The 23,968-nt window shown below is 32.5% G+C and overlaps 1 protein-coding gene across 6 annotated transcripts in view; it reads right to left on the minus strand.

Moving 5' to 3' along the window:
* The window catches only part of LOC126746583 (patched domain-containing protein 3-like), a 242,284-nt gene that overhangs the window by 46,363 nt on the left and 171,953 nt on the right, over positions 1-23,968 (minus strand). For all 6 annotated transcript variants that reach the window (XR_007663934.1, XR_007663933.1, XM_050454891.1 and 3 more), the window contains 5 exons: positions 17,476-17,634; positions 17,223-17,423; positions 17,043-17,174; positions 2,515-2,634; positions 2,274-2,460 (listed from right to left, as the gene is read on the minus strand). Coding sequence is in view for 4 of the 6 variants with exons in the window: in XM_050454891.1 (XP_050310848.1) it covers positions 2,274-2,460; positions 2,515-2,634; positions 17,043-17,174; positions 17,223-17,423; positions 17,476-17,634 (799 nt within the window). In the remaining 2 variants the exon portion in view is untranslated. The remainder of the gene's footprint in view (positions 1-2,273; positions 2,461-2,514; positions 2,635-17,042; positions 17,175-17,222; positions 17,424-17,475; positions 17,635-23,968) is intronic.

Consider the following 23,968-nt stretch of genomic DNA (forward strand, 5'->3'; position numbering starts at 1 on the left):
TTGCTCAAAGGCATTTAAATTGAACACCTCAAAACTGGGGTACAGTGCTTTGGACTGATGAAAGTAAATGTAAAGTATTTGGTTCAGATGAAAGGTCATTTGTTTGAAGGCCTGTAGGAAAAATGTGACATTAGGTACCATAACCTACTGTAAAGCATGGGGGTGGTAATATCATGGTCTGAGGATGCTTTTCAAGGTCTGGGACGGGTCCGATAAAAAAAGGTCCGATTTAGATACCGCGACATATTACAGGATACGATGTTACCTTATGCTAAAGAAGAAATGCTTGTTTGGTGGAGATATCAATAATATTAGAACCCCAAACACTTATCCCGCTTGATAACTAAATAGGTTTTTCAAGAAAAGCGTTAAATACCTAAAGTGGCCTTCATACTTGCCGGACCTAAATTCGATTGTTAGCATATTGACCCGTGAGCATTTAAATAGAGCCTACCAAAATCATTGGATCGTTATTTAGGATTTTACTTAATTTTGGTTTAATATTTTTACCGATAGGGCATCGGCAAAAATAATAGTAAGTAATAGTAGTAGGAACTTCTAAGCATTCTCTGTAGCTTGTCTTACGCCCGTGGCCCGATCTCGACTTATTAAAAGTTTCATTCGTCGCAGCCGAAAGTAGTACACATTTCTAGGGTAAATTACTTAATGTACTGTGTGAGTCTTTAATTGTGGTTTTTTTATGTTAATTAAACAAATTTAAAATATGTTTATTTGAAATATCCTAGTTTGACACAATAATAAAGCCTACTTTCAAATTCTTCACGTATTTTTAAAAAGTTTCTCTGGATCTAGCACGGCATTCCTGAACTATTTTATCCAAGAGTTGCTCTACTGACTCAGGCTGTTTTTAAAAATCACAAATTGTAGATGACTCCACAACAAGAAGTCAAGAGGTGTTAGGGATGGGAATTTACGTAGCCATTCAATAGGAAATTTCTTCCAACGCACTGGTTAGGATAGTAATAATCCAATTATAACTCAACAGGAACTATATAATCAGGAGGTGCTCCATCCTGTTAGAATTGTAGTAAGCGTTCTTCTAAAGATAAATTTCCAACACAAAAACTATCTTCCACACTATTAGTGGTTCAATAGACCTCTGTAGCAGCATTTAAGAATACACGTTGCCATTTAAAATTCCTAGTGTTAATATTGGGCCGATAATTAATTTTCTGGGGGTACTGGGTTTGGCTTTTTTAAATACGTATGGGCTCTTGTCATTTCAGCAACAACAGTTTTGCTGTTAATAAGCAACTGCCCATTTAAGCAAAATGCAAGAACAAAGAACCAAGTATTGTCAACTAGTCGAGTTCTGCCGTAATTATATCTGCCAATATTTCACAAAACTGGATTCTTCTGTCCAGGTCGTCATCATTAAGTCTTACATTATTTCCAGTTTACGGGGATGAAATTTAAGTACCTTTCTTATTGATTCACTAGATAATTCAGTTGCAACAGCTGACAAGGTAATAAATTTAAATTCATTGCAGACTGACCCAGAATTTCAATTTGTGCTATTTTGCCTTATGCCAGAACCATTTTCTTCAAATTTGGCTATTAATTGGCGAACATACTCCGGGATTATACGTTGACCTGGATATCTTTCGTTAAAATGTTGTGGTGTCCAACCAACACAAAATACCTTCGTACTTGACATGTTTAGAATTTTTACAAGAGGAGACATACATGTTAAAATACCATGATTTTAAATATTTAATTAAATTATATTAAAAGTTTCATTTTCTGAAATGTGGCTTTATATGGTATCATTTTAAAGCATTTTTCAAGACCTTTAAAATGATGTATCACTAGATCGCCTTTCTATTTAAGATTTTAGGAGTATCTCACCCTGTCCAAGGGATTGTAGATAAGGGTGAGATAATATGCTTGTTATTGTTCCCCCTTTGCTTTATAGAGATTGTTTTTAGCGTTTTTTTTATTAAGTTTTTCGTTCCTAATATTTGGTCATTTCAAGTTTTTAAATTGTCACCCGGTATACCTTGACTAATTAATTTCAGATGATAAACATCTTCTAACCTCTAAAATTAGTGGCGATTTCAGTTTAAGTCTACTTAGTTTCTACTAATCTGTGCAGCTTCCAAATTATAGTGGTAATAAATTTTAGGAGTAATTGCCCACAAACGATTGGAATAAGAAATATACAGACTTAACTTTTTAACTAATAGTTTTTTTGTTGATATTCGAAAAAATTTAGAGCAAAAGTACCTACTTAATATTATAATAATTCTCACCTATAGGGAAACTCTCGATAATAATCATCCTCCCGATCGAAAAACTCGATGGCATACGACCCATTTTGGGTAACTTTCCTCCTTTCTAATCCCTCTTTGATTTTAGTAATTCCGTAACTAGCTCCCACCAAATAGAGACCGAATATTAAAATCACTAGAAATTTAACATATCCATTGTTTAAAAATGCTAAAAACAATAAAAATTAAATGTAAAGGGGTAAAAGTTTCCAAATTGTCTTACCAGCAAAATAATCTTTAAAGAAGATCATAACTCCATGCTCATTGTTATCTTTTGGATTGTCTGCATCATCAGGGTTAAAACCGCCACTGCAGAAGGCTCTGTAGAGCCAATATCTGTCTTCTGGAATAAAATTTGAGGAACATGTAATTTTTTTTATGAAACTGAGCCCAGGAAATCGACATTTTTGTATGACATTTTTTAAAATTAATTGTAAGAATATGAAATGACAAATATAAATTTCAAAGTTGATATACAGGGTGTTAGTAAATAAGTGCGACAAACTTCAGGGGGTGATTCTGCATGGAAAAATAATGACAGTTTGATATGTAAAATGATTTGATGAAATGATTGAAAATAATTTGTCCGGAAATGCTTCGTTTTTCGACATTTTTATCATTCGACAAGTTTTATTTCAAATTTTTCTTAAAGTTTTTCTTAAAAATAGGCGATTTATTTATTGCTCTGAAACCGGTCGAGATAAACAAATGAAATTTGGAGGGTTTTAAGAGGTAGTTATCGCGCATTTTTTGGTCTAACTGTCTTATTTTTCCATGCCGAATCACCCCCTGAAGTTTGTCGCACTTATTTACTAACACCCTGTATAGAAAAAAAATCTCAAAAGTCGTATTAACCAGAGTGTGTGTACAAGTGTATTTTGAGAGCGGTTAATGGTTAAATGGTAAAAAATTTTTTAAAATATGGGATGCTTATTTTAGTCTAAAAAACATGTCAAGTAAGTTTTTTCAAACAAAAATTAAGGAATAAAAAATCTTACTCAGAAACCAAAAGAGTTGGAAGCTTAAAACTTAAAATACGAACTGTCTTCCAGGATGTTTAAATATTTATTTCATCATTTAAAAAATATTTGGAATGTGGGTAAATAAAAATTTAAAATTAAAATTAGAAAACGACAATTTTTTTTTCAGCATCCTTGTCCTTATTAATTAAATTAATTAATTAATTAAAAACCTCAGGACTTATTAGAGACCCGAAAACTATCTCTTTGCTAACAAAAATATTAGGAATATCACAAAATTTGAATGCCTTTTTTTATTTGTCAGAAGTAAGCTAGTGTCCTTGAGATCATATTTGAGATTTAAATTATTCTAATAAAAAAAAAATGGGCACCTTATCTTCGAAGGTTCGTAGTCGGGTTTAATTTATAAAATATGGCCAATGCAGTTTAGTCATTCCCAGACATGATTTATCTTGGACACCTGTCAAAACTCTTGCTTTTTACCTATCATAACGATGGTAATACCTGGTATTTACATTGTTTGACAGGTGGCCAAAATAAATTATGTCTGGTGGCGACTATACCATCGGATTATCTTTTTCCATGTGTAGGATCACTAAGATATATAGAAGTGCAACTATCAATACAAAATTAAACAAAAAGCTTACAGAAAAGAGTTTTTTAAAGTTATTTATTTAATTATTTATTTCAACATACGGCAGAGCCAAATCACAAAAATGATATGAAATAATACAAAATACTTGATAATTTAATAAGACTAGAATTATTATTGAAAAAAAATCAAGATAAAACCTCACAAGCCCAAATCAGGACAAATTAATATTTATTCACAAAACTAAAAACTTCTTAAAAAAATAACACAATACAAGGAAAATAGATCCAAGCTATTTTCATTAAAGAAACTGAATGAAAAGGTAAACGAAAAATAGTTAACTCTTCTTTGACAGCTGTAAAATCAAGTTTTTTGTAAGATAATAAAAACTTAGGACAGTGGTATAAACCATTCAAGATGTTATAACATATTGAAGCATCAGAATGATGGCGCCTGATTTTAAGATTAGGGATAAATAATATAATAACTACGGCAAATATTAACTTCAGCTCTATAAAAAGGGGACTTTAAGAGTCTTCACTGGACAGCCTCACTGCGATCAATATGATAATCATAATAAGGCCAAATTACATACAAATACTTAAACAAGAAATAAACCAAAGAGTATATAATAAAGTAATTTGAAGTAGTAAGGTAAATTATCCAAAATTTGCAGTTTATACTTTTATAAGTCATAAATCATTAACTGTATTAACTATCCCAAATTCCTTATTGTTAATTGTGTATTGATAATTAATCAATTAGGACGAAAAGATGAAATACATACACACTTCTTTATCTTCTGTTCTAATATCTAAATTCATTTGAAGTAGCTGAGCATCAATATATGACTCAGGACAATACAGTCTAAACTTATCAGCAAACGCGAGATGCTTTGAATGAATATTGGGGTATGAATCAGATCCACCTAATAATTTATTGATGTGTTTATGAAATGAAAAAGATCATGGGAAACTTCGATATTTAATCTTGCAATATATGACCTAAAATATTCATTACGAAAAGTTTTAAATTTCTAAGCTAGCAGCATAATGTAAAAATATTACTAAAAAAACCAAAAACATTAAAACCAAAAATTGACTTCAAACGCGGTTTTGGGATTTTGAGGTGCTTCATTCCTATGATCATAATCAAAAAACTTTGGTTTATAGTTTCGTCTAGCAGTATTGATTTCGGGAAAATCTTGCTCTATCTCAAGATCGGCGGCTAATTTTACCGCTTGAGCAATTATTTTCTCAAAGAAATTATCATTTCTATAATTTTTGACATGATCGACTAAATTCTTTAAATAATATTGACATACTTTAATGTCAATTGTTAAACTTTGCATCATTTTGCTTACAATATTAATCTGAAATAAATCAGTATCACGGGGTTTTAGATTTAATGCAGGTAATTTTTTTAAATATCCCATCTTTTTGTGGAGTAAAAGGAAAAAACCTAGAGTTATTGTACTAAATTAGAAAAGTTTACTGTTTCATTTGGTACTTTAGCAACATCATTGACTGCTAAATTTAAGATATGTGCAACAAAAAAAGCTCTAGGATTAACGTCCAGTATACGTTTTTGTAAGCCAATATGCTTTACACGCATATTGGCACCGTTATCATACCCTTGACCACTTATGTCTTTAATATCTAAATTTAAATTTTGTAAAATTTCAACTATAAAATTAAATAGTCCTTTTTCTGTAGAATCGAATATTGGGCTCAAAGCTAAAAAACTCTCTTGTATCTGAACTTTTTTTTCAATCTTGATTTAACACAACATAACTTTGTTCTGTGTGACCTGTATCTGGGCTACAGTCCATAATTACCGAATAATATTTGGAATTGCGTACCATATTTAAAATATTATTTTTTATTTTAGAAGACATTAATTCTACAATTTCGTTTTGAATTGTTCTCTCATCACAGGGTCAAATGAGGAAATCAGCCTTGTCCGTCCAGAAAATGTCCGTTATTAGATGAAAAAGTATTTTAGAAAAACCCTGAAATGCTAGACATCATCAGGACAAAAATTTTACGACTGCAAGAATTCTTTCCACAACATCATGCCAATGTTTTTTTTCCGTTTCTAAAACCCGAAAATGTGAAACCCTGAAATTTTTTTTAAACTCATCCATGTATTCATATGAAAATTATGTACAATTGATGCATTGTCTTTTTATAGTCAACGATAAGTGTTGCCAATCAGAAAAACCATTTGAATCAGAAAAAGTAGTAATAGTTTTACCAAAAACCTTACAACAAAAGCAAAATATAGAGTTTTTTGAAATTAATTAAATAAGCCAAATTTTCTGTGTTGTTTCACCATTCTCCAGCTTTCTGACAAAGTATATATTTGAAAAATTTTTTGTCTTGATTTGTAGGAAATTGATAATTGCGCCCTATCAAAGGAAGTCTTCGCTCAACCAACTTCTTCGTCGTTGTTAATGGTTCTAGGCCACATACCAGAATCATCTGATAGAAGAATACTACCTGTCATCTCAGGCCCATTTCAGTCAAGGCTTCAGTTTCATCTTCACTGGTAGCCTCTATTGTTGAGTTGGTAGGTTCCACCGATTCTACGGTTTCACTGAGAGTTGATGTACTCGTAGATGGTTTAAGTACAGGAACAGGTAAAGCAGCGACCGCCTTAGAACATTGACTCTCTAAAGTTTCTGTTTCTGCATTGGAAACTGGAGTTTTTACCAAGAAATCTTTTATTTTGCCAGCCATCTTCTCTTGTTCTTGGGCTCTAACGTGTTTTTGCTTCCGAAATTTTGCGCCAGAAAGTCGTTTCCTCTTCTGTGGTTCCTAAAGTGAAGCTAATATAAGCTAATATACTAGATCAATATAAAATGTATTAAAAGTACTACGCTCAGAAAACATTTAAAAAAGAAACGTGTTGAAATCGTTGGATGATAGACGAATAAAATATTTTTACAGTTTTGGCACTACTAAAGAGATAACTTCGGTTATTTAAATGAAACACCCTGTTTTATTATTATAACCTATTATAAAGTACCACGTAAAAGTCTAATTACCTAGATTTTTGTATATTTAATATACTTGAATATGCTTAAAGATTTTTAAAAAAAAATCATTTTTATTTCAAAAATTACATTTGCATTTTTTCCTATAATCAAGACATTTATTATTTTATTTAACTTTTAATAGTTAAAAGCTATATTATTAGAAATAATGACAATTAAAATATCCCAAAAGTCGTTAAATCTTAAGAGATTATCCTCGAGTTTTACGTAGGATCTAACTATTGTAATAAAAGTAATTTTATTACTTTATTGGAATATGTCCAATTATAAATATTATTTTTTGTATGATATAATATAATACTTACCATGTCACCCTTAGTTTAATTTCCACACAAAACGCAATACCAAAAATATAAAACACTTTATCGAATCGAATATTTTCTTTCTACCACTTTAAAACACGAGTTATGTGATGCAACCAGGCCAAGAACCTCAGTTGACCTCATACATAATTATTATTATTACAAATATTCCTGAATCAACAAAATAAGCATTTTAATATTATTAGGCTCCATAAAAATTGCATTATATAAAATCACTTATCTATTAATTTTCGACGAATAAAGTTGTAGTTAATTGATGGTCAAATTTGTGTAGAATTTATTTTGAATTAAATTTATTCCTTTTTTAAAAAGTAGATGTTCAATAATAATTCATCACTGGCGCAGTCGTTCATGTAGGTGTCTCAAAGATTCCTGGTTGTGCAAGCAGTCTAAGAAAACGTTGCTGAAGCCAAGAAATCGTCAGTTTTAACTGTTTGTTGAGGCATTGAAACCAACCCAAGGCAAGAAGACCACAGTTGCGAGAAGTAAAATCGTAAGTGAGTTTTCCTTTCCACTCCCATTTAATTTTATGATAATTGTTGTGTGTATATTTTGAATTTATTTTTTTAATTTTTGCAATTTATTATTAAGTATACTTTAAATTTACTAAAAGTGCGATAATTCGTTTACATTAGTTAAATTTTAATGTCAAATAAGTGAAATTGATAATCTTACACAAAACCTTTCAAATATTTCTTTAAGAAACGTAAATTTAACAAATTTAACGTTAGAACCAAATTCATTAAATATGACTACCCTTACAGCAGCAAAAGAAATTGCTCATACTCTTAAAACATTTACAGGCAATAGTGATCATCTAGAATTTTTTATTTCAAGTGTAGACAAATTTTATAATAGATATTATATAGGCACTGTAGATGAATCTCTCAAAGAATTTGTTTTTGCTTCAATATGTTCTAAATTAACCGAAGAAGCAGGCGATTTTTTACTTTGTAGACCGGATCTAACGACCTGGCCCAAAATAAAAGACGCCTTAAGACAAAAATTTGGCGATAGAATAAACCGTCAAGTACTTTCTCAACAGTTAAATTTTTTAACTCGATCTAGAAAAGAGCCCATTTTAGATTTTATAGAAAGATTAAAAATTTTAAAATCTCGTATTTCCTTAAAAATCGCCTGCTGATGATTCCCTAACTTAAGGTACAAAAGACGATTTAATGGAGCAAACTGAATTAACAACTGTTACTGTTTTAATGTCTAACTCTCCTAGCGAGCTTCGAACATGTTAATGTTACACAATCCCCAAAATATTGATGACGTAAGTTTAATTATTCTAAACCATTCACTTATCGAACAGCAAATAAATGCTCGTAGTTTCATTCCACGACAAGAAATTTATAATACACCCCAAAATAGAACATCTCCCCAAAGAAATAATCGCCAAAATTTTAGCCATATACCCCCACCAATTCAACAATCTTTTGTTCCTCCACAAAATCAATATTCTTTTCAAAATCCCTTTCCAATGCCAAATAACAACATTCAACCCCAGTTTTCAAATAATACAGGTGCAATATCTAAACAACCATTTCCAAGCCAACCTATAAATATTCAACCCCAACCCGTACGTCAACATTTCCCCACTAACGAACAAGTTTTTGGCAAGCCGAAAAATGTATTTTCTAAAGAAAATTCAAATAAATTAACCAGCCCCCCAACCCCAATGTCTACAACAAGTAGAATGCCGCCTGCAATAAGTAGAAACACAGACGTTCACATGCGCTCAATTCAAAGCCGCAATCCACAAAGGCAATATCCCAGAAATCCAAGTTCAACATTCCAAAATCAAAAGCCATACCCATTTACCGACTTAGCATATCTAGCCGATAGCCATATTCAATCCCAATAAGAATATGATTACAAAATTTTCCCAAAAGCCCTTTAAACGAAAATCCGCCCTAAATCTAAATAGTTTTCAAGTCAACTCCCTGCCCTATATTTAACTTCAAAATCCCCCCGCCAAACTTCTTATTGACACGGGTAGCCACACATCCTTAATCAGACCATCTTTAGCAGAAGAATATTTTCCACAATTAATTTTTCCTTGTAAACACACTTTAGTAACTTGTACCGGCAATACCAACACCCAAAATAAAGCAAAAGTCCCCCTTTTACATGAATTTAATATTAATAATGAACTTGAATTAATTTTATATAGTTTTCACGACTATTTCGATGGAATAATAGGTATGAGAGATTTACGTAAACTAGGTCTTAACATTGATATAACAAATAGGCTTTTAAAAAATGATACGACAGAAATACCTATTTATTACAGAGACAACTTTGACTTACAAAAAATAGAAATACCACCCTTATCTATAATAATAAAAAACATATATACTGATATTCCTGATGAAACCGAATTATACATTCCTCATCTACACACTGGCCAAAATATTGAAATCCCAGGATTCCTTTTAAAAGTTCAAAATGGCACTGTCCCTTTGGAATTTCGAAATCATAGCAACGAAAGTATCGTCTTAGAATTTTATCCTGATTCACTTAGAAAAGTAGTTCAAGTTTTTAATGCCCAAAATTTCGAGATATTTAATATCGAGCAAATAACATCCAATTTTCACACATATGATAGTCCCGATCAAAGCCATGATTTTTCACTTATCCGTACAGATCATTTAAATAGCGAAGAAAAAACCGCCCTTAAAAAAGTCATCCTTCAATTTCCAGAAGTTTTACATAGGCCAAACGAAAAATTAGCTTGTACAAATACCGTTAAACATGTGATTAAGACCACAGATGATATCCCAGTCTATACAAAATCATACAGATATCCCTTTGTACACAAAAAAGAAGTACAAAAACAAATTTCGGAAATGTTAGAAAATGGTATTATTCGTTCCTCTTCAAGCCCCTGTCTAGTCCTGTCTGGGTTGTCCCCAAAAAAAATGACGCTTCCATGAAACAAAAATGGAGAATCGTTATAGACTATCGTAAAATCAACGAAAAAACTATAACAGATCGTTATGTCATCCCCAATATTTCAGATACCCTCGATAAACTTGGACGCAGCCAATATTTTACTACATTGGATCTAGCCTCTGGCTTTCATCAAGTAGCCATGCACCCAAATTCCATTGAGAAAACCGCATTCAGTGTCGAAAATGGACACTACGAATTTCTTCGAATGCCCTTTGGCCTTAAAAATGCCCCTGCCACTTTCCAAAGACTCATGGACAATGTTCTTAAAGATCTTCTTGGCAAAATATGTCTTATATATATGGATGACATTATCGTCTTCTCTACATCCTTGCAAGAACATATTTCTAATCTAAAAGCCGTCTTTCAAAAACTCAAAGAAAACAACCTTAAAATCCAGCTTGATAAATGCGAGTTTCTCTGCAAAACCGTAGAATTTTTAGGACATGTTATTACGCCCGAAGGTGTGAAACCCAATCCGAAAAAAATTGCAGCCATCCAAAAATTTCCATTGCCAAAAACATCTCGCGACATAAAGTCATTTCTAGGCTTAATTGGCTATTATCGAAAATTTATCAAAAATTTTGCACACCTCACAAAACCATTAACAAATTGTTTAAAAAAAAAATAAAAAAGTTGAACATACCCCTCAATTCATTCAGTGTTTTGAAACTTGCAAAACTCTGTTAATGAATGACCCTGTTCTTCAACGTCCAGATTTCACAAAACCTTTCGTTCTTACCACGGACGCTTCAAACGTCGCTATCAGTGGAATTTTGTCCCAAGGCCCCATTGGCAACGATTTGCCAATCGCATTTGCTTCACGCACCCTAAATCCGGCAGAAACAAACTATAGCACCATCGAACGTGAACTTCTTGCTATAGTCTGGGCAACAAAATATTTCCGCCCCTATCTTTATGGGACCCGTTTCAAAATTGTTACAGATCATAAACCATTACAATGGTTATTTTCTGTTAAAGAACCCAATTCTAAACTTATTCGATGGCGATTAAAACTCCAAGAATACGACTATGAAATCGTATATAAAAAAGGAACACAAAATTCTAATGCCGATTGTCTATCCCGCATACAAATTAACCCCATTGAAGACGATCAAATGTCAATTTTACCCAACTTCGACCCAGATGAAATTCCCCAATTACCGCCTGAAGAATTTGATGAAATTCTGAACACTCTTTGTAATGAACCAGAACCAGACAACGAAAAAATAAACATAATTTCTGATATAATAATACGACCAGCACAACCCTCTACCAACCTAGAAACTAAACACTCTAACATAGAATATCCCATTATTGGTACCCCATACGTTTAAAAAGCATTAAATATCTATAAAAATCAAATTATATTTAGATACTCCAATAATAACAAAATTAAAGTTCAAAAAGAATTTATTTTTGACAAACAAAGAACGATTATATTTTTGAAAAATGATCCATCTGAAAAAGATCTCTGTGACATTATTAAAGAACATTTTGTACCCAAAACTACATACTGCCTACATTTCATAAATAAATCTCTTGAGCCACTTATAATCAGAGTTTTTCAAAAATACTTTAAAAATAATTCGTTTAACCTTTACATATCCAATACCCTACTAGAAGACATAACAGACGTAGAAGACCAACAATTAAAGATTAAATATTGTCACGAGACCAAAACTTCCCACCGAGGTATTCAAGAAAATATTATATCATTTAAGAAAAACTTCTACTGGCCAAATTTAGAAAATGACGTCAAAATGTATGTTAACCTCTGCGAAATTTGCCAAAAAACTAAATACGAAAGACATCCTAAAAAAATCGTTTTTAAACCCACCCCTATTGGTCACGAACCTTTCGATCACATCTATATAGATATCTATAAAACACATAATACGTCCTTTCTAACCGTAATTGACAGCTTTTCAAAATTAGGACAAGCATACCCTCTTTTAACACCCACAGGAATCGAAGTAGCTAACAAACTTATTACCTATTTTAATCATTATGGCCTTCCCCGAAAAATCACTACAGATAATGGCACATCCTTTAAAAACGAAATAATTCAAAACCTCTGTTCTTTACATAAAATTGAAATTCATTATTGTACCCCTCACAACCCCAACTCAAATAGTCCAATTGAACGTCTTCACTCCACTTTAAATGAAATTATTCTTACCCTTAAGCACCAAAAGCCAAAAGAAAATATAATAATTCTAATGAATTATGCCATTCTTTCCTATAATAACTCTACACATAGTGCATCCCAATACACCCCTTTTCAAATTGTCAGAGGCAAATTAGACTATAAAAACCCTCTAGAGCTCTCAAACGAACAAAATCTTTCCCAATACATGCAAGAGCATGCAGAGAATATTAAAATAATTAATCATGAACTTTATGAAAAATTAACAGACCAACGACAATCTTCTTTAGATAAAGTAAATAAAGACCGAAATGTAGTAGACATCGACCCTAACAAACCACTTTTTGCGAAAACGTTTCCACAGAAATCAAAAGTTAAAGAATCAGATAAATATAAAAAAGTAACCAAACCTGTTACACAAAAAACTAACGCCATAGCCACCCAAAATAGACGAATACATAAAAACTTATTAAAACCACAACGTAACCTTGTTTCAGATGAGACAAATCATCCCATTCCTGCTCCATCTACCCATAGCTACGAACTTAGCAGTAAAAAGAATTAGAAATCGCATATTACCAATGGCCATAGGAAAAACCTATATATCAGCTACGAAATATACATCCACTTTTCACATAAACCTCACAGAAATCGAAATTCCCCTATATAACATAAAAAACATACTAACTCAGGCAAACAAAACTGTATTCAGTACAAATCAAAAGGAAAGCTTCTCAATTCTTACATCCTATAAATTTAATCAAACCTATGAATATTTTCAGATAATTTTAAGAAATACCAAGATTTTTCACAAACCTAATCGATCAAAAACAGGATTACTTAACGTAGTAGGTAACGCTGAAAAATGGCTCTTCGGTACCCTTGACTCAGACGATGAAACCCGCTATAATAACTATTTCGATATGCTAACAAAAAATCAAGAAATTCTAAATAACAACTTTAATAAAGAACAATCAATTCTATCCTCTATCAGACAAGAATTTACTAAAAATAAATACCAATCAAGCAATTATATTGGAAAAACTAAATTTACTTGAGAAAAATCAGTTAGATTTATCTAATGCCCTATATATGTCTTTAATATTAGACAATATAATGTTGCAATTAAACACTTTAAATTCCGTAATAAATAACATCGAAAACGCAATCTCATTCGCTCATGTAAATAAAATGCACAACTCTATACTCAATCCTAACCAACTTTTAAATTTAATAGAAAATATAAAAACAATATATGGTCCAAACCGAATACCTGAATTTAAAGAATTAGTAAACTTTTATAACTATTTATCTGTTCAAGTAATTATCAAAAATAGCTCAATTTTATTTTTAATACACACCCCAATTGTCTTTCCCAACCACTATATACTTTACAAACTCTACCCAATACCCATTGGAAACAAAACCATTCTCCCTTCCAATCCTTATATCCTACTCACAAACGATAACTACTGGACCACAGAAGAAGAATGCCCGCAGCTAGAAGACGTTTTCATTTGCAAGCAAACCACCCTCTCAAAAGACGAATATTGCCTCTTCCAACTGCTAACAACGTCAACCAATATATGCCCGTTAACCAATGTTAATTACCAAAAAAGTACCATTCAACGCCTAAATGGTAACGAAATTTTGGTCATTCCTGTGCAGATGACAATCGCCCGAGACAAATGTCAACAAGGACTCTACAAGATCTCTGAACCAAGTATTGTTACCCTATCTATGTGCCCCGTTGAGATAGATAACAAAACATACGAAGGCGAAAGAAAAACGGAATTCCAATATGTGTTAGAATTGCCAAAGTTTTCGTATGTCGAAAGCAGCAACAACAATTCCAAATTAACCCTCGAGGAAATAAACTTGGATGAACTGAAGACAGCGCAGAAAATATTGTCGACAATCCAGTTACACCCTCTAGAGGCGCCCGAAAATTCCACGTACCCGTGGATCGCTCCAATCTCATCCATTGCCGCCCTCATATGCGGAATCCTGCTGTATATTGGATGGAAGAAATGGAAAAAGCCTGTTTCATCCCATAGAAGCCACCACTACGAGAACGACCCCTTCGACGGCCCTTCACAAGAGAGTCGAAAAAACGAGCAGCCATTGCAGCCCTTATTTTCCGAACTTAAGGAGGGAGGAGTTATGTGATGCAACTAGGCCAAGAACCTCAGTTGACCCCATACATAATTATTATTATTACAAATATTCCTGAATCAACAAAATAAGCATTTTAATATTATTAGGCTCCATAAAAATTGCATTATATAAAATCACTTATCTATTAATTTTCGACGAATAAAGTTGTAGTTAATTGATGGTCAAATTTGTGTAGAATTTATTTTGAATTAAATTTATTCCTTTTTTAAAAAGTAGATGTTCAATAATAATTCCATCACTCACGTCTAATTTATCTTCCGTTTTCTTGTGTGATTATCAAGACCTAATAAGCGAACGCCTGTCGTTGTTTTAATTTATACCCCGTGAACCTACAGTCCCAACTGAAAAAATCAACCAAAATATGCAAGTCTGGACTAATTATTACAGCTCGACAAGTTTTCACGTTTATAGTTAAGCTTGGCGATTTACGAATACTGCATATTATTCGAATTTGGTTTAAAAAAATGCAATTCTTTAATAATTTTTTTTTTAAATATTATCAATAATTTAAAATAAGTTTTTTGTATAAATGATATGAATAAATGATTTTATTTAATAACCGATAAACGATCTGTATAGTTGTTTATTGTTTGTTTTTAATCATGCAATAGTTTTTTGAACTACTTCTACTCAACCGATTCTTACAAAACTTTTCGCACATATTTAGGTTTAGTATGTTTTCGTGAAAATATTATATTATCATATTTTATGTTTAACCCTTGGTTTAATCTCACAGTATCAACCCCTGAGCGAGGGTGAGAGCTGCCTTCAAATTTTTAAATTAGGAGATCAAGTGATACCTCGTTTTAAAGGTCTTTTTATCCTGAATTTAATGTTGTAGTCGAAGGGGTAATTCTAGTTAAGTGAAAAACTAAGAACCAAAAAATAGAAAGTATAGGTAAAAATATTTTTGAGATATCCTAACCTCTGAAACATTTAACAATTAAATATAAAAACGTGAGGGCGCAAAATTAAATTAATTGTTAATTTTTAAAGAGGTTAAAATCTTTAGAAAGTCTGATAATGTGTCCTAATAATTATTTTCACGTTTTTAGTACACCAGATTTCATTTAAAGTAGTAGTTTCACTTCACCCTGTGCATTATTATAATTTTTTTTGGTCAAACTGGCGCCCGTGTGCGTTGCTCGCCCGGCTACGAGGGCCCTGCCCGTACTTCTGTGTTATATGTTAATGGGTTACCTCAGCTATTCCCTTATTATATGGTTTTTCAATTCACCGATTACACATTAATTATAGTGGCCAGGACAATGGTAGATGTTTCACGGGTCTGCTAAACTGTAGTGGAGCGTATGGGGACTGGACAGTAAGTTGTCTTTGAACTGTAGTGAAAGGGGGTTGAATAATTTTTCGTTGACCACTGTTATATCGAAATTTATATATATCGGGTTCGGTGGGCAGTCAATCCCTATAGCGAATAGTATTAAACTCTTAGGTCAATTTAAAATGGGAGATGTTACCATATTATTAACCCTTATTCCTGATTAGTTGGTTTGTGCGGATCGATTAGAAGATTAGGGGATGTATTGCCTGAGGTATCTCTTCGCCTAATTTATTTCGGAGAGGTATAGTCGATGTTACTGTCTGTCTGTACAACTGGTCAACTATTTCTGCAGATCAGCAAGAGGAGCTCTAGATATATTTAAAATGCAAAACCATCATATCATTCGTTGTTTCGTGGGCCTGACCTGCCGGACCTCCTATAGACCCTGCTTCAGCAGACTAATAATTTTCATCCTTCCCTACTTATGCTTTTCTTCCTTGTTATTTTTCATGCAAAAACACAATCATTTGTTCCTTGTTAAGTGACTATGATTACACGACAAAGAACCAATCTGCCCATTTTATTGAATAATTCAGCCTAATATGATAGGAGTCCTTATTATATGGCCATTAGGGCACCTGCTGATATTAGAAGCATTGCATCTATGGTCCAATTTAAAAAGCACCGATCATTCACTGATTACACATAAGTGAATTTAAAATTTTAATTTAAGATATTCATTGTAACTTGTGTGTAGAATATGTATTCTAAAGTTTGTTCTTTTCTCTATATAAATCCTTTTCTCTGTTCTAGATAAAAAAAAAATCAAGACTTGTTGAATCCTATAAGAGCTATATCTTCCTTTGTATGACGTTGCTTTGTCATCCTGTATACGATTTTTTTGGCAAATATAAAATATTATAAATAAACATATACATAAAAAATCGACATAAAATATTTTAAATCCGGATCAGTACAACTGCAAATAACCATAAAGTCTGAATATTAGGCCGATAAAGATTTTTACCTGCGAATTATTATATTTATTAAATTATTGAAAATACGTCTATTTTTAATAAAGAAAATATAATTTTTGGTGATCAAATTTGGTTTTATAGATACGTTAGATAATAGGTAAGTACAAAAAAAAACGTCTGGACTGTGCCACTCAGATCAAATGAAATAGATTAGCGAAATACAACTATCTTATTGATTTTACGTAAACAATCACCTGATTTTGATAGAGGCTGTACTTTGAAACAAAACACCGAATGGAGGTTTTTTTGCTCGCAATAACCGGAAATAGCCACGCAGGCGGTGAAAAATGTCAAATGCCAAATGAACAAAAGTATAGTGGCAGCACCTAAAAATCAAATTTTAAAACCGGAAAAAAATTGGCGATGGTAGTTACCAGAGTAAATACAGAAAATAGTAACAGAAGGAAAAGGACTGAAAATTCCGATCCAGAAACTGAAAAAATCCGTTACTGATGTTATCGTAATGGAAACTGCCGCTTCGCTTAACATTTGCGCTATCCGTTCCGGAACTGGGGATTTTATAGAAGTTCTTCTCCATGCCGCCAACATTACAAATGTGTCGTCTATTCCAATTCCTAAAAAGTAATAATTATTTTTTTATCATTATGATTGGATAAGATCTTATACCAATCATTAAAAATGGAGCAGCCAAATTGATTCCAATAAAATCGACCCCCGCATACATGCAAAACCCGAAGGCACAAAGTGTGGCCATGGCAGCACTGAGATTCCCTAATAGGCCAAGCCATGGTTTGGATCGTACCCAATCAGTCATCATACAAGTCACTAAAAATAAAAATCAGAAAAGAAAAAATAATTTTCATACGATATTATACACACGTCAAAATGGTCCAGAGAACAAATGTATCAAAAGACGATTAAATGAAAATTTTGACATTTATTTGGAAAATATTGAACACTATTCTTTGATTTAAAACACGCCTTTCAATATATCCCTTATTTTATTTGGGCACCATAACGTTCCTAGCCTTTTAAATTCGTCATTAATCTACTAATTTATAATAATAATTGTAAAAACACTTCGAAAAACAAAAAAATATTGATATAAAATATCTTTACATTATTTAGTTGCATTTCACATGGTCCTGCAACAGTGCGTCGGTCTTTCATAAAGCCTAAAAAAGGACTAACTTTTGCTAACTATTTTGTCATGCGCAGTTTGGCTGAAATATATATATTTTTTTTAATTTAAAAAATCACATACATCATTTAATTTTATCTTAATATCAGAATTGTTGGTTTACTAGTTTTTTAGATATTTTGCAAGAAACAATGGTACCTTTTGCTGAATCCTCTCTCCCTTTGACCTGGAAATTTATGCATGATAATGATTCGAAACACGCTGTCAAACTTATTAAGGAATTTTTAACTCAGTAACCAGTTGAAGGTAGCATGGCTATCTCAACACCCCGATCCGAACCCCATAGAGAACCTATAGGATCAAGTGGAAGTCGACGTTAGACTTAAAAACGGGGACAAATTTAAAAACAAAGACGTTTTATTTGCCCCCACTATTAGAAGTTGGAAATGAAATATCAGGGGACGTAATTCAGAAATTAATAGAGTTAATGCTCAGAAGGTGGCATGCACTAATACAAAGTAAAGGCTATGCAACCAAATATTGAAACTAGCGACAAAAAATTTATCAAAAAATATACCAGCTTTATCCCAAAAAATCTTGTGTGCATTTTTATACAGACAGTAATCCTATGAATAAGTGTATATGATATTTAAACATTTTTGCTCTTCTAAAACTGCAGCAAATATATTAGAAAAAATTCTAATACTGGTAGTTAAAAAAAATGGGGTCGTAAAATAAAAAATTCAAGTCTATTTTTTTAAATCACTACCTAAAAGTGCTTGATACTCAGCGGTCTCGGGAGACCGCTAACAAACGATTAAAGCGCCTTATACGGTGACGTCATGACTTGATCGCTCGAATGAGATGTCTTAAAGACTCTTATAGCCGCTTACTCGCTAAAATATGGCAGATTCTTTTAGCTTGTATGAATGAGATCCGAGCTTTTCAAAGTGTTTTTGTTTGTATTTGTGCTGGTTGGAATACAATCTGGTTGTGGCCTTATCGATATCAAATTCACTATTTATCAGTACCAAATTCATTAAATCAAAATAGCAGAGAGACATCCAGATCAGTCCGTGGAGGATGTTCCAGTACTAGAGGTAATAAAAGAATATTTAGATATATAAGTTCCCAGGATTTTTTAAACCTGCCGTTTTCCCTTACTACAGTGATATATTACTGCGGTGCATTTTAAAGTTAAGTGACTGAAGACTTGTAATTTATACATTTGTGATTTTCAGATGTCATCGGAAGTTATTGAGTACACTGTGGAGGAACTCCTCATTTCATGTGTTTAGGCAAGACCATCGCTGTGGGATCCAAGGTTGCACCTAAAAGAAAGGAGCAAGACGATTAGGGACAATATGTGGCTAGAGATTTATAAGAAGTTTGGAGAAATGCAAATTTTTCTCTAGATTTTCTCCAAAAAAAAGTGGAGAAATCTAAGAGATACATAGGTGCAAATTAAAGGGCAGTATCTTCCAAGTGGGTCAGGAGCAAAAAGGAAAAGAATGTGGGAATATTTTGACAATATGTCATTCCTCAAGGACACATTGAGTTTCCGGCCCACAGTATCAAATGTTACTCTACCAAGGGAGTCCTACCAACACTTCAGCTGTTCCATCACCGCTGACATCTCCTCCCATCAGTGGTGATGAGGGGAGACATAGGCGAAAGGGTAGTCAAAATGTGGTTGAAGGAGCTATTTTGAAAGCCCTTGAAAAAATAAACGAACCTATACAGATACCCGCCCCAACAACGCCAAATATTAATCAAATCTGTCAGAGAATATCTCATATGTTGACATATTAATATTACAAAAAGAGAGAACTCTTCTTGAAATCAAGATGTTGCAAGTGGCATATGAGGGCAGCAAAAAATACTTGTAAATTATATTTATTTATATATATATTTTTTATATTTACAAGATTCCAATTTAGTTTAATTTACAATTTACAAAATATGAGATTTACTTATTTAAAAAAAATCAAAATGGTTTAATAAGTCAAACTTATATATAAAATAAAATATAACGTTTAAAAAAATATTTTATGTATAACATACATAACAGTTTTTATAAGGGAAATGTACATTTAGAATAATAAGTGTAAAATCAAATAAATTTAATATAAACAACTAAATAATATTCTCCATATAGGTACAAAGTGATAATATTAGAAATGGATTAGAGTCTTTATTAAGATTAAGATGAAAAAATCCATCTTGTAACTGTTAAGCTATTTATTCCATTGGAAAGTGACTGCTCCATCTTCTATAAAATATTTTTTTAATCTGTTCCTCATATTTTCTGCTGCTCTGCCATACATATTACTGCTTGTCCTGTTTACAGGCAGGAGGTTTAGCCTAGGTTTACGTGTCCAACTATCCAGTCTCCTTCAATAATATTTCCTGTTTTATCTTCCCTATTAATAATTGTGGCACTACAATACTGCTTTTCTTTATTTTGCTCTTTATCAATTATGAAATTGTGTAAATAGTAATTAAAATAAAAAATACAAATTGTAGCTTTTACTATGACAATTATGGTTTGTTGACTAGATATAATAACATTTCTATATACTCTCCAACGGGTAGCTAGTATTTCAAATGCGTTTTCAATCACTCTGCGCCTTCTAGAAAGCCTAACAAACATATTTTAGTCATTTTTTAAATCTAATAGCAAAATAAATTGGTTCCACCTGTAATTAAAAATTATTTTATCTTGTAGCAAAAATTTGCCAGGATACGGACGTATTATCTAAGTGGATAGGGGAAAAGCTTCATCAGCAACTATATAATAATTTAAGGGATCTTCATTATCTATCAAAATAGATGGTTCTGGAATATTAAGTGAGTTTTCTAAAAGACTTTTTCCCATGTTTGAGTTTTTAAAAATCACTCCATCACTGTGCCTCCCTTCACTACCAATGTCAACCATTATGAATGGTTATTATCTGGTTTTTGGTTGATCGCGTACTACAAACAGAGCATTCTTCTCTCAGTTTGTGTGTGAAACACTTAATGATAGAGGTCAAATCGATATTATTTACACAGACTTTCAAAAGGCTTTTGACAAGATTGACCACGTCATCCTATTAAATAAGCTTGAACGCCAGTTTGGATTCTCCGATCGCTTGATAAAGCACCTCAACTTCTATTTAGTTGACCGCTCTCAGTTTGTAGTGGTCGAAGGGTTTAGATCTGCTGGTTTTTCACCCACCTCTGGAGTTCCTCAGGGCTCTAACCTGGGCCCCTTTCTCTTTAACGTTTTCGCTAATGACTTGATCTCCACCCTCAATTGCTCTCGGTTAGCATATGCTGATGACCTATAGGATTGACTCTATAGCAGATTGTGGTCAGCTGCAAGACAAAATCAATACTGTACACCATTGGTGCACTTTGAACAGGCTTAACCTTATTGTTTCCAAGTGTAATGTGTCTTAGTCAATGGAGAGTCTCTGGCAAGGTCTACCTGTTTCAAGGATCTTGAAGTCACCTTTGACCAAATATTTTCTTTTATCTCTCACATCGAAGATACTGTTTCTAGAGCTACTCGTATGCTGGGGTTTATTAGAAATTGCAAACTTTTTTCGAACACTGCCACTGCCAAAACTCTCTACTATGCATTTGTTAAATCCAGGCTGGACTACAGCTCCCTCATTTGGTCTCCCATTTACAACCAGCACATTTACCTGTTGGAATCAGTCCAACGGCGATTCCTTAAATGTTTGGCATTTAAATATGATGGAGTCTATCCTCCAAGGGGTTTTGATATAACCTGCTGCTCTCTAGATATGCTGAACGGTCACTTGCGAAGAGGAGAGAAATGCATTTGGTAAAATTCTTGTTTAATTTACTTAACCATAAAATTAACTGCCCATGGCTTTTGCAAAGGATTTGCTTTCATATACCACGCCCAGAATCTAGACAGTGTCCAGTTTTTAACTTGGACACAGCCAGGTCCAATATTCTGTACCAGAGCTTTATTCGATGTATGTGTGAAAACTTTAACACTATTGCTGATTCTTGTGATATTCACCATGACAATCTGACACTTATTTTGAGTCACCTCACATATTCGGTGGGGGACGTTAGGTTATTTAGTTCTTAGTTATTAGTTTCAAAACATTTATTTACTCATTTTTTTGTCTGCTATTTTAATTTAAATTAATTCTCGATTCTTATCCTAAATCATTGTTGATTTTTTTATTATTTATTTTCTCAAACTCACTACTTTTTTTATTATATAGCAATTCTTTTATAGTTTCGTTGCATGGATCTAATACAGTTCATGCATTCGTACTTGTACATTTATATGTATATTTAATTGATTTTCCTGTAACTGGGTATTTGTAACCTGTTGGAAATAAAGCTTATTATTATTATTATTATTATATTTAGCATCACATAATGAGAGAATGACTAAGAGAACAATGCTATGAGATCCTTTATAATTATAAAATGTTGATCCTGAATTTGGTAGAGCCTGTAAGTATTTAAAAGACATATATATTTAATATCATTTATTACAACATGTTTCTCTGCTCCAATCAACTGCTCCAATACAATAAGGTAATTGCGACCTTTCTCACTAAGTAAAACAAGCTGGTAAAAAGGTCGCACGGTCAAAGTTTAGAAAGAGAGTCGATCTCGGTTGTTGTAGAAGTCAGGTTGGGTCACGAGTTATCCCTATTCCCTTTACTCTTTGAACCCCAACATTGGGTCTCTCTCTCTCCAGACTCTTGATGGCCAAATACTGGTACTAGAGTTGAAGTACACAGTCGAGTTGAGTTACTGCCACAGTCAAGTTGGGGTACTGTCGTCGAGAAGTAGTGTGTGCGTCGAGTCGCGAGTCGTAGTCGCGATCGGAGTGAGAAGTTGCTCACGGAAGTTTTTCCTATTATCCCCATTATCCCTAATACCCAAGTCGGGTTTTTCTCTTTCCCTCTCTCTCTCTTTACACCTTCAGTGTCCTAGAAAGGTCCGTAAGCATCCTTATACTTTAAACCCAGTTAAAACTACCTGTATTATTATCGCTAGTTATGTAGTTCGGTCGTTGTGTGTTGATACAATAGGTTAAAGTAATTAACTCATTGTAATTAGAGTATAAGAACCATTATTAGTAGTAAGTAAGAAGTGAGTGAAGTTACCTGCTAAGAAGAAGCAAAGTGAGTGTAAATAAGGTAAAATTAAATATACAAAAGGACAGCAAAGACAATTCATAGTTTACTACTGCTTTAATAAATAACTATTTCATTTTCCTGTCTTTGGATCTAATAAATGAGCATATTTTGTATTGTAAAAGTTTGTTTCATTTATTAAGTGAATTGGTTCAGCGTTATATTTATCGAAGGACCATAGCTTATATGCTATGGTCCTTCGATAAATATACAGAATAAACAAGTACAGTCCACTAGTAGTATATAGTCCACTCTCCAAAATAATTACTTATTATAATTATTATCTCTTAAACAATTGTGCCCACCTCTATTTGGGGAAGAAGCCACTAGATATTGGCTCTCTTACACAATAGAGTTTCGTTAATTTAGGTCCCACAATATTTAATAGGGTATTGAAAGTCTCACATGTCGTTCTTAAATAATTAAAATATTTTTCTATATCAGAAAGCCTCATCTCATTAAGTAATTGATGGTAGACACCTTGTTTTTTTCTTTTCCTGAAAATATCTCTGATCTAAAATCGTTTTGTGGTATTTTTTCTAGAATCATTTTTGGTATACAATACAAAAAAAGGAGATAAAAGCAATACATTTTTTCGGCGTCGCTGCGTCTCTATAGCCAAAATCCTTTCATTTTGTACCTAATAATGTAATAATTATTAGAAATGGTAGAGTAACATTTTCTTTTCTACCTTTCTATAACGATCCATATCATATTATCCTACTGATTTATGAAAAAATAGCAACAAAAAATGTGAAAAAATAATAAAAACGAGAAGAAATTTACCTATTTTATAATATATAATGACAACAAACAAAAAACGTAAACAAAGTGTCAT

The sequence above is a fragment of the Anthonomus grandis genome, chromosome 17 (genome assembly GCF_022605725.1).
Source record: "Anthonomus grandis grandis chromosome 17, icAntGran1.3, whole genome shotgun sequence".
NCBI classification, from domain to species: domain Eukaryota; kingdom Metazoa; phylum Arthropoda; class Insecta; order Coleoptera; family Curculionidae; genus Anthonomus; species Anthonomus grandis.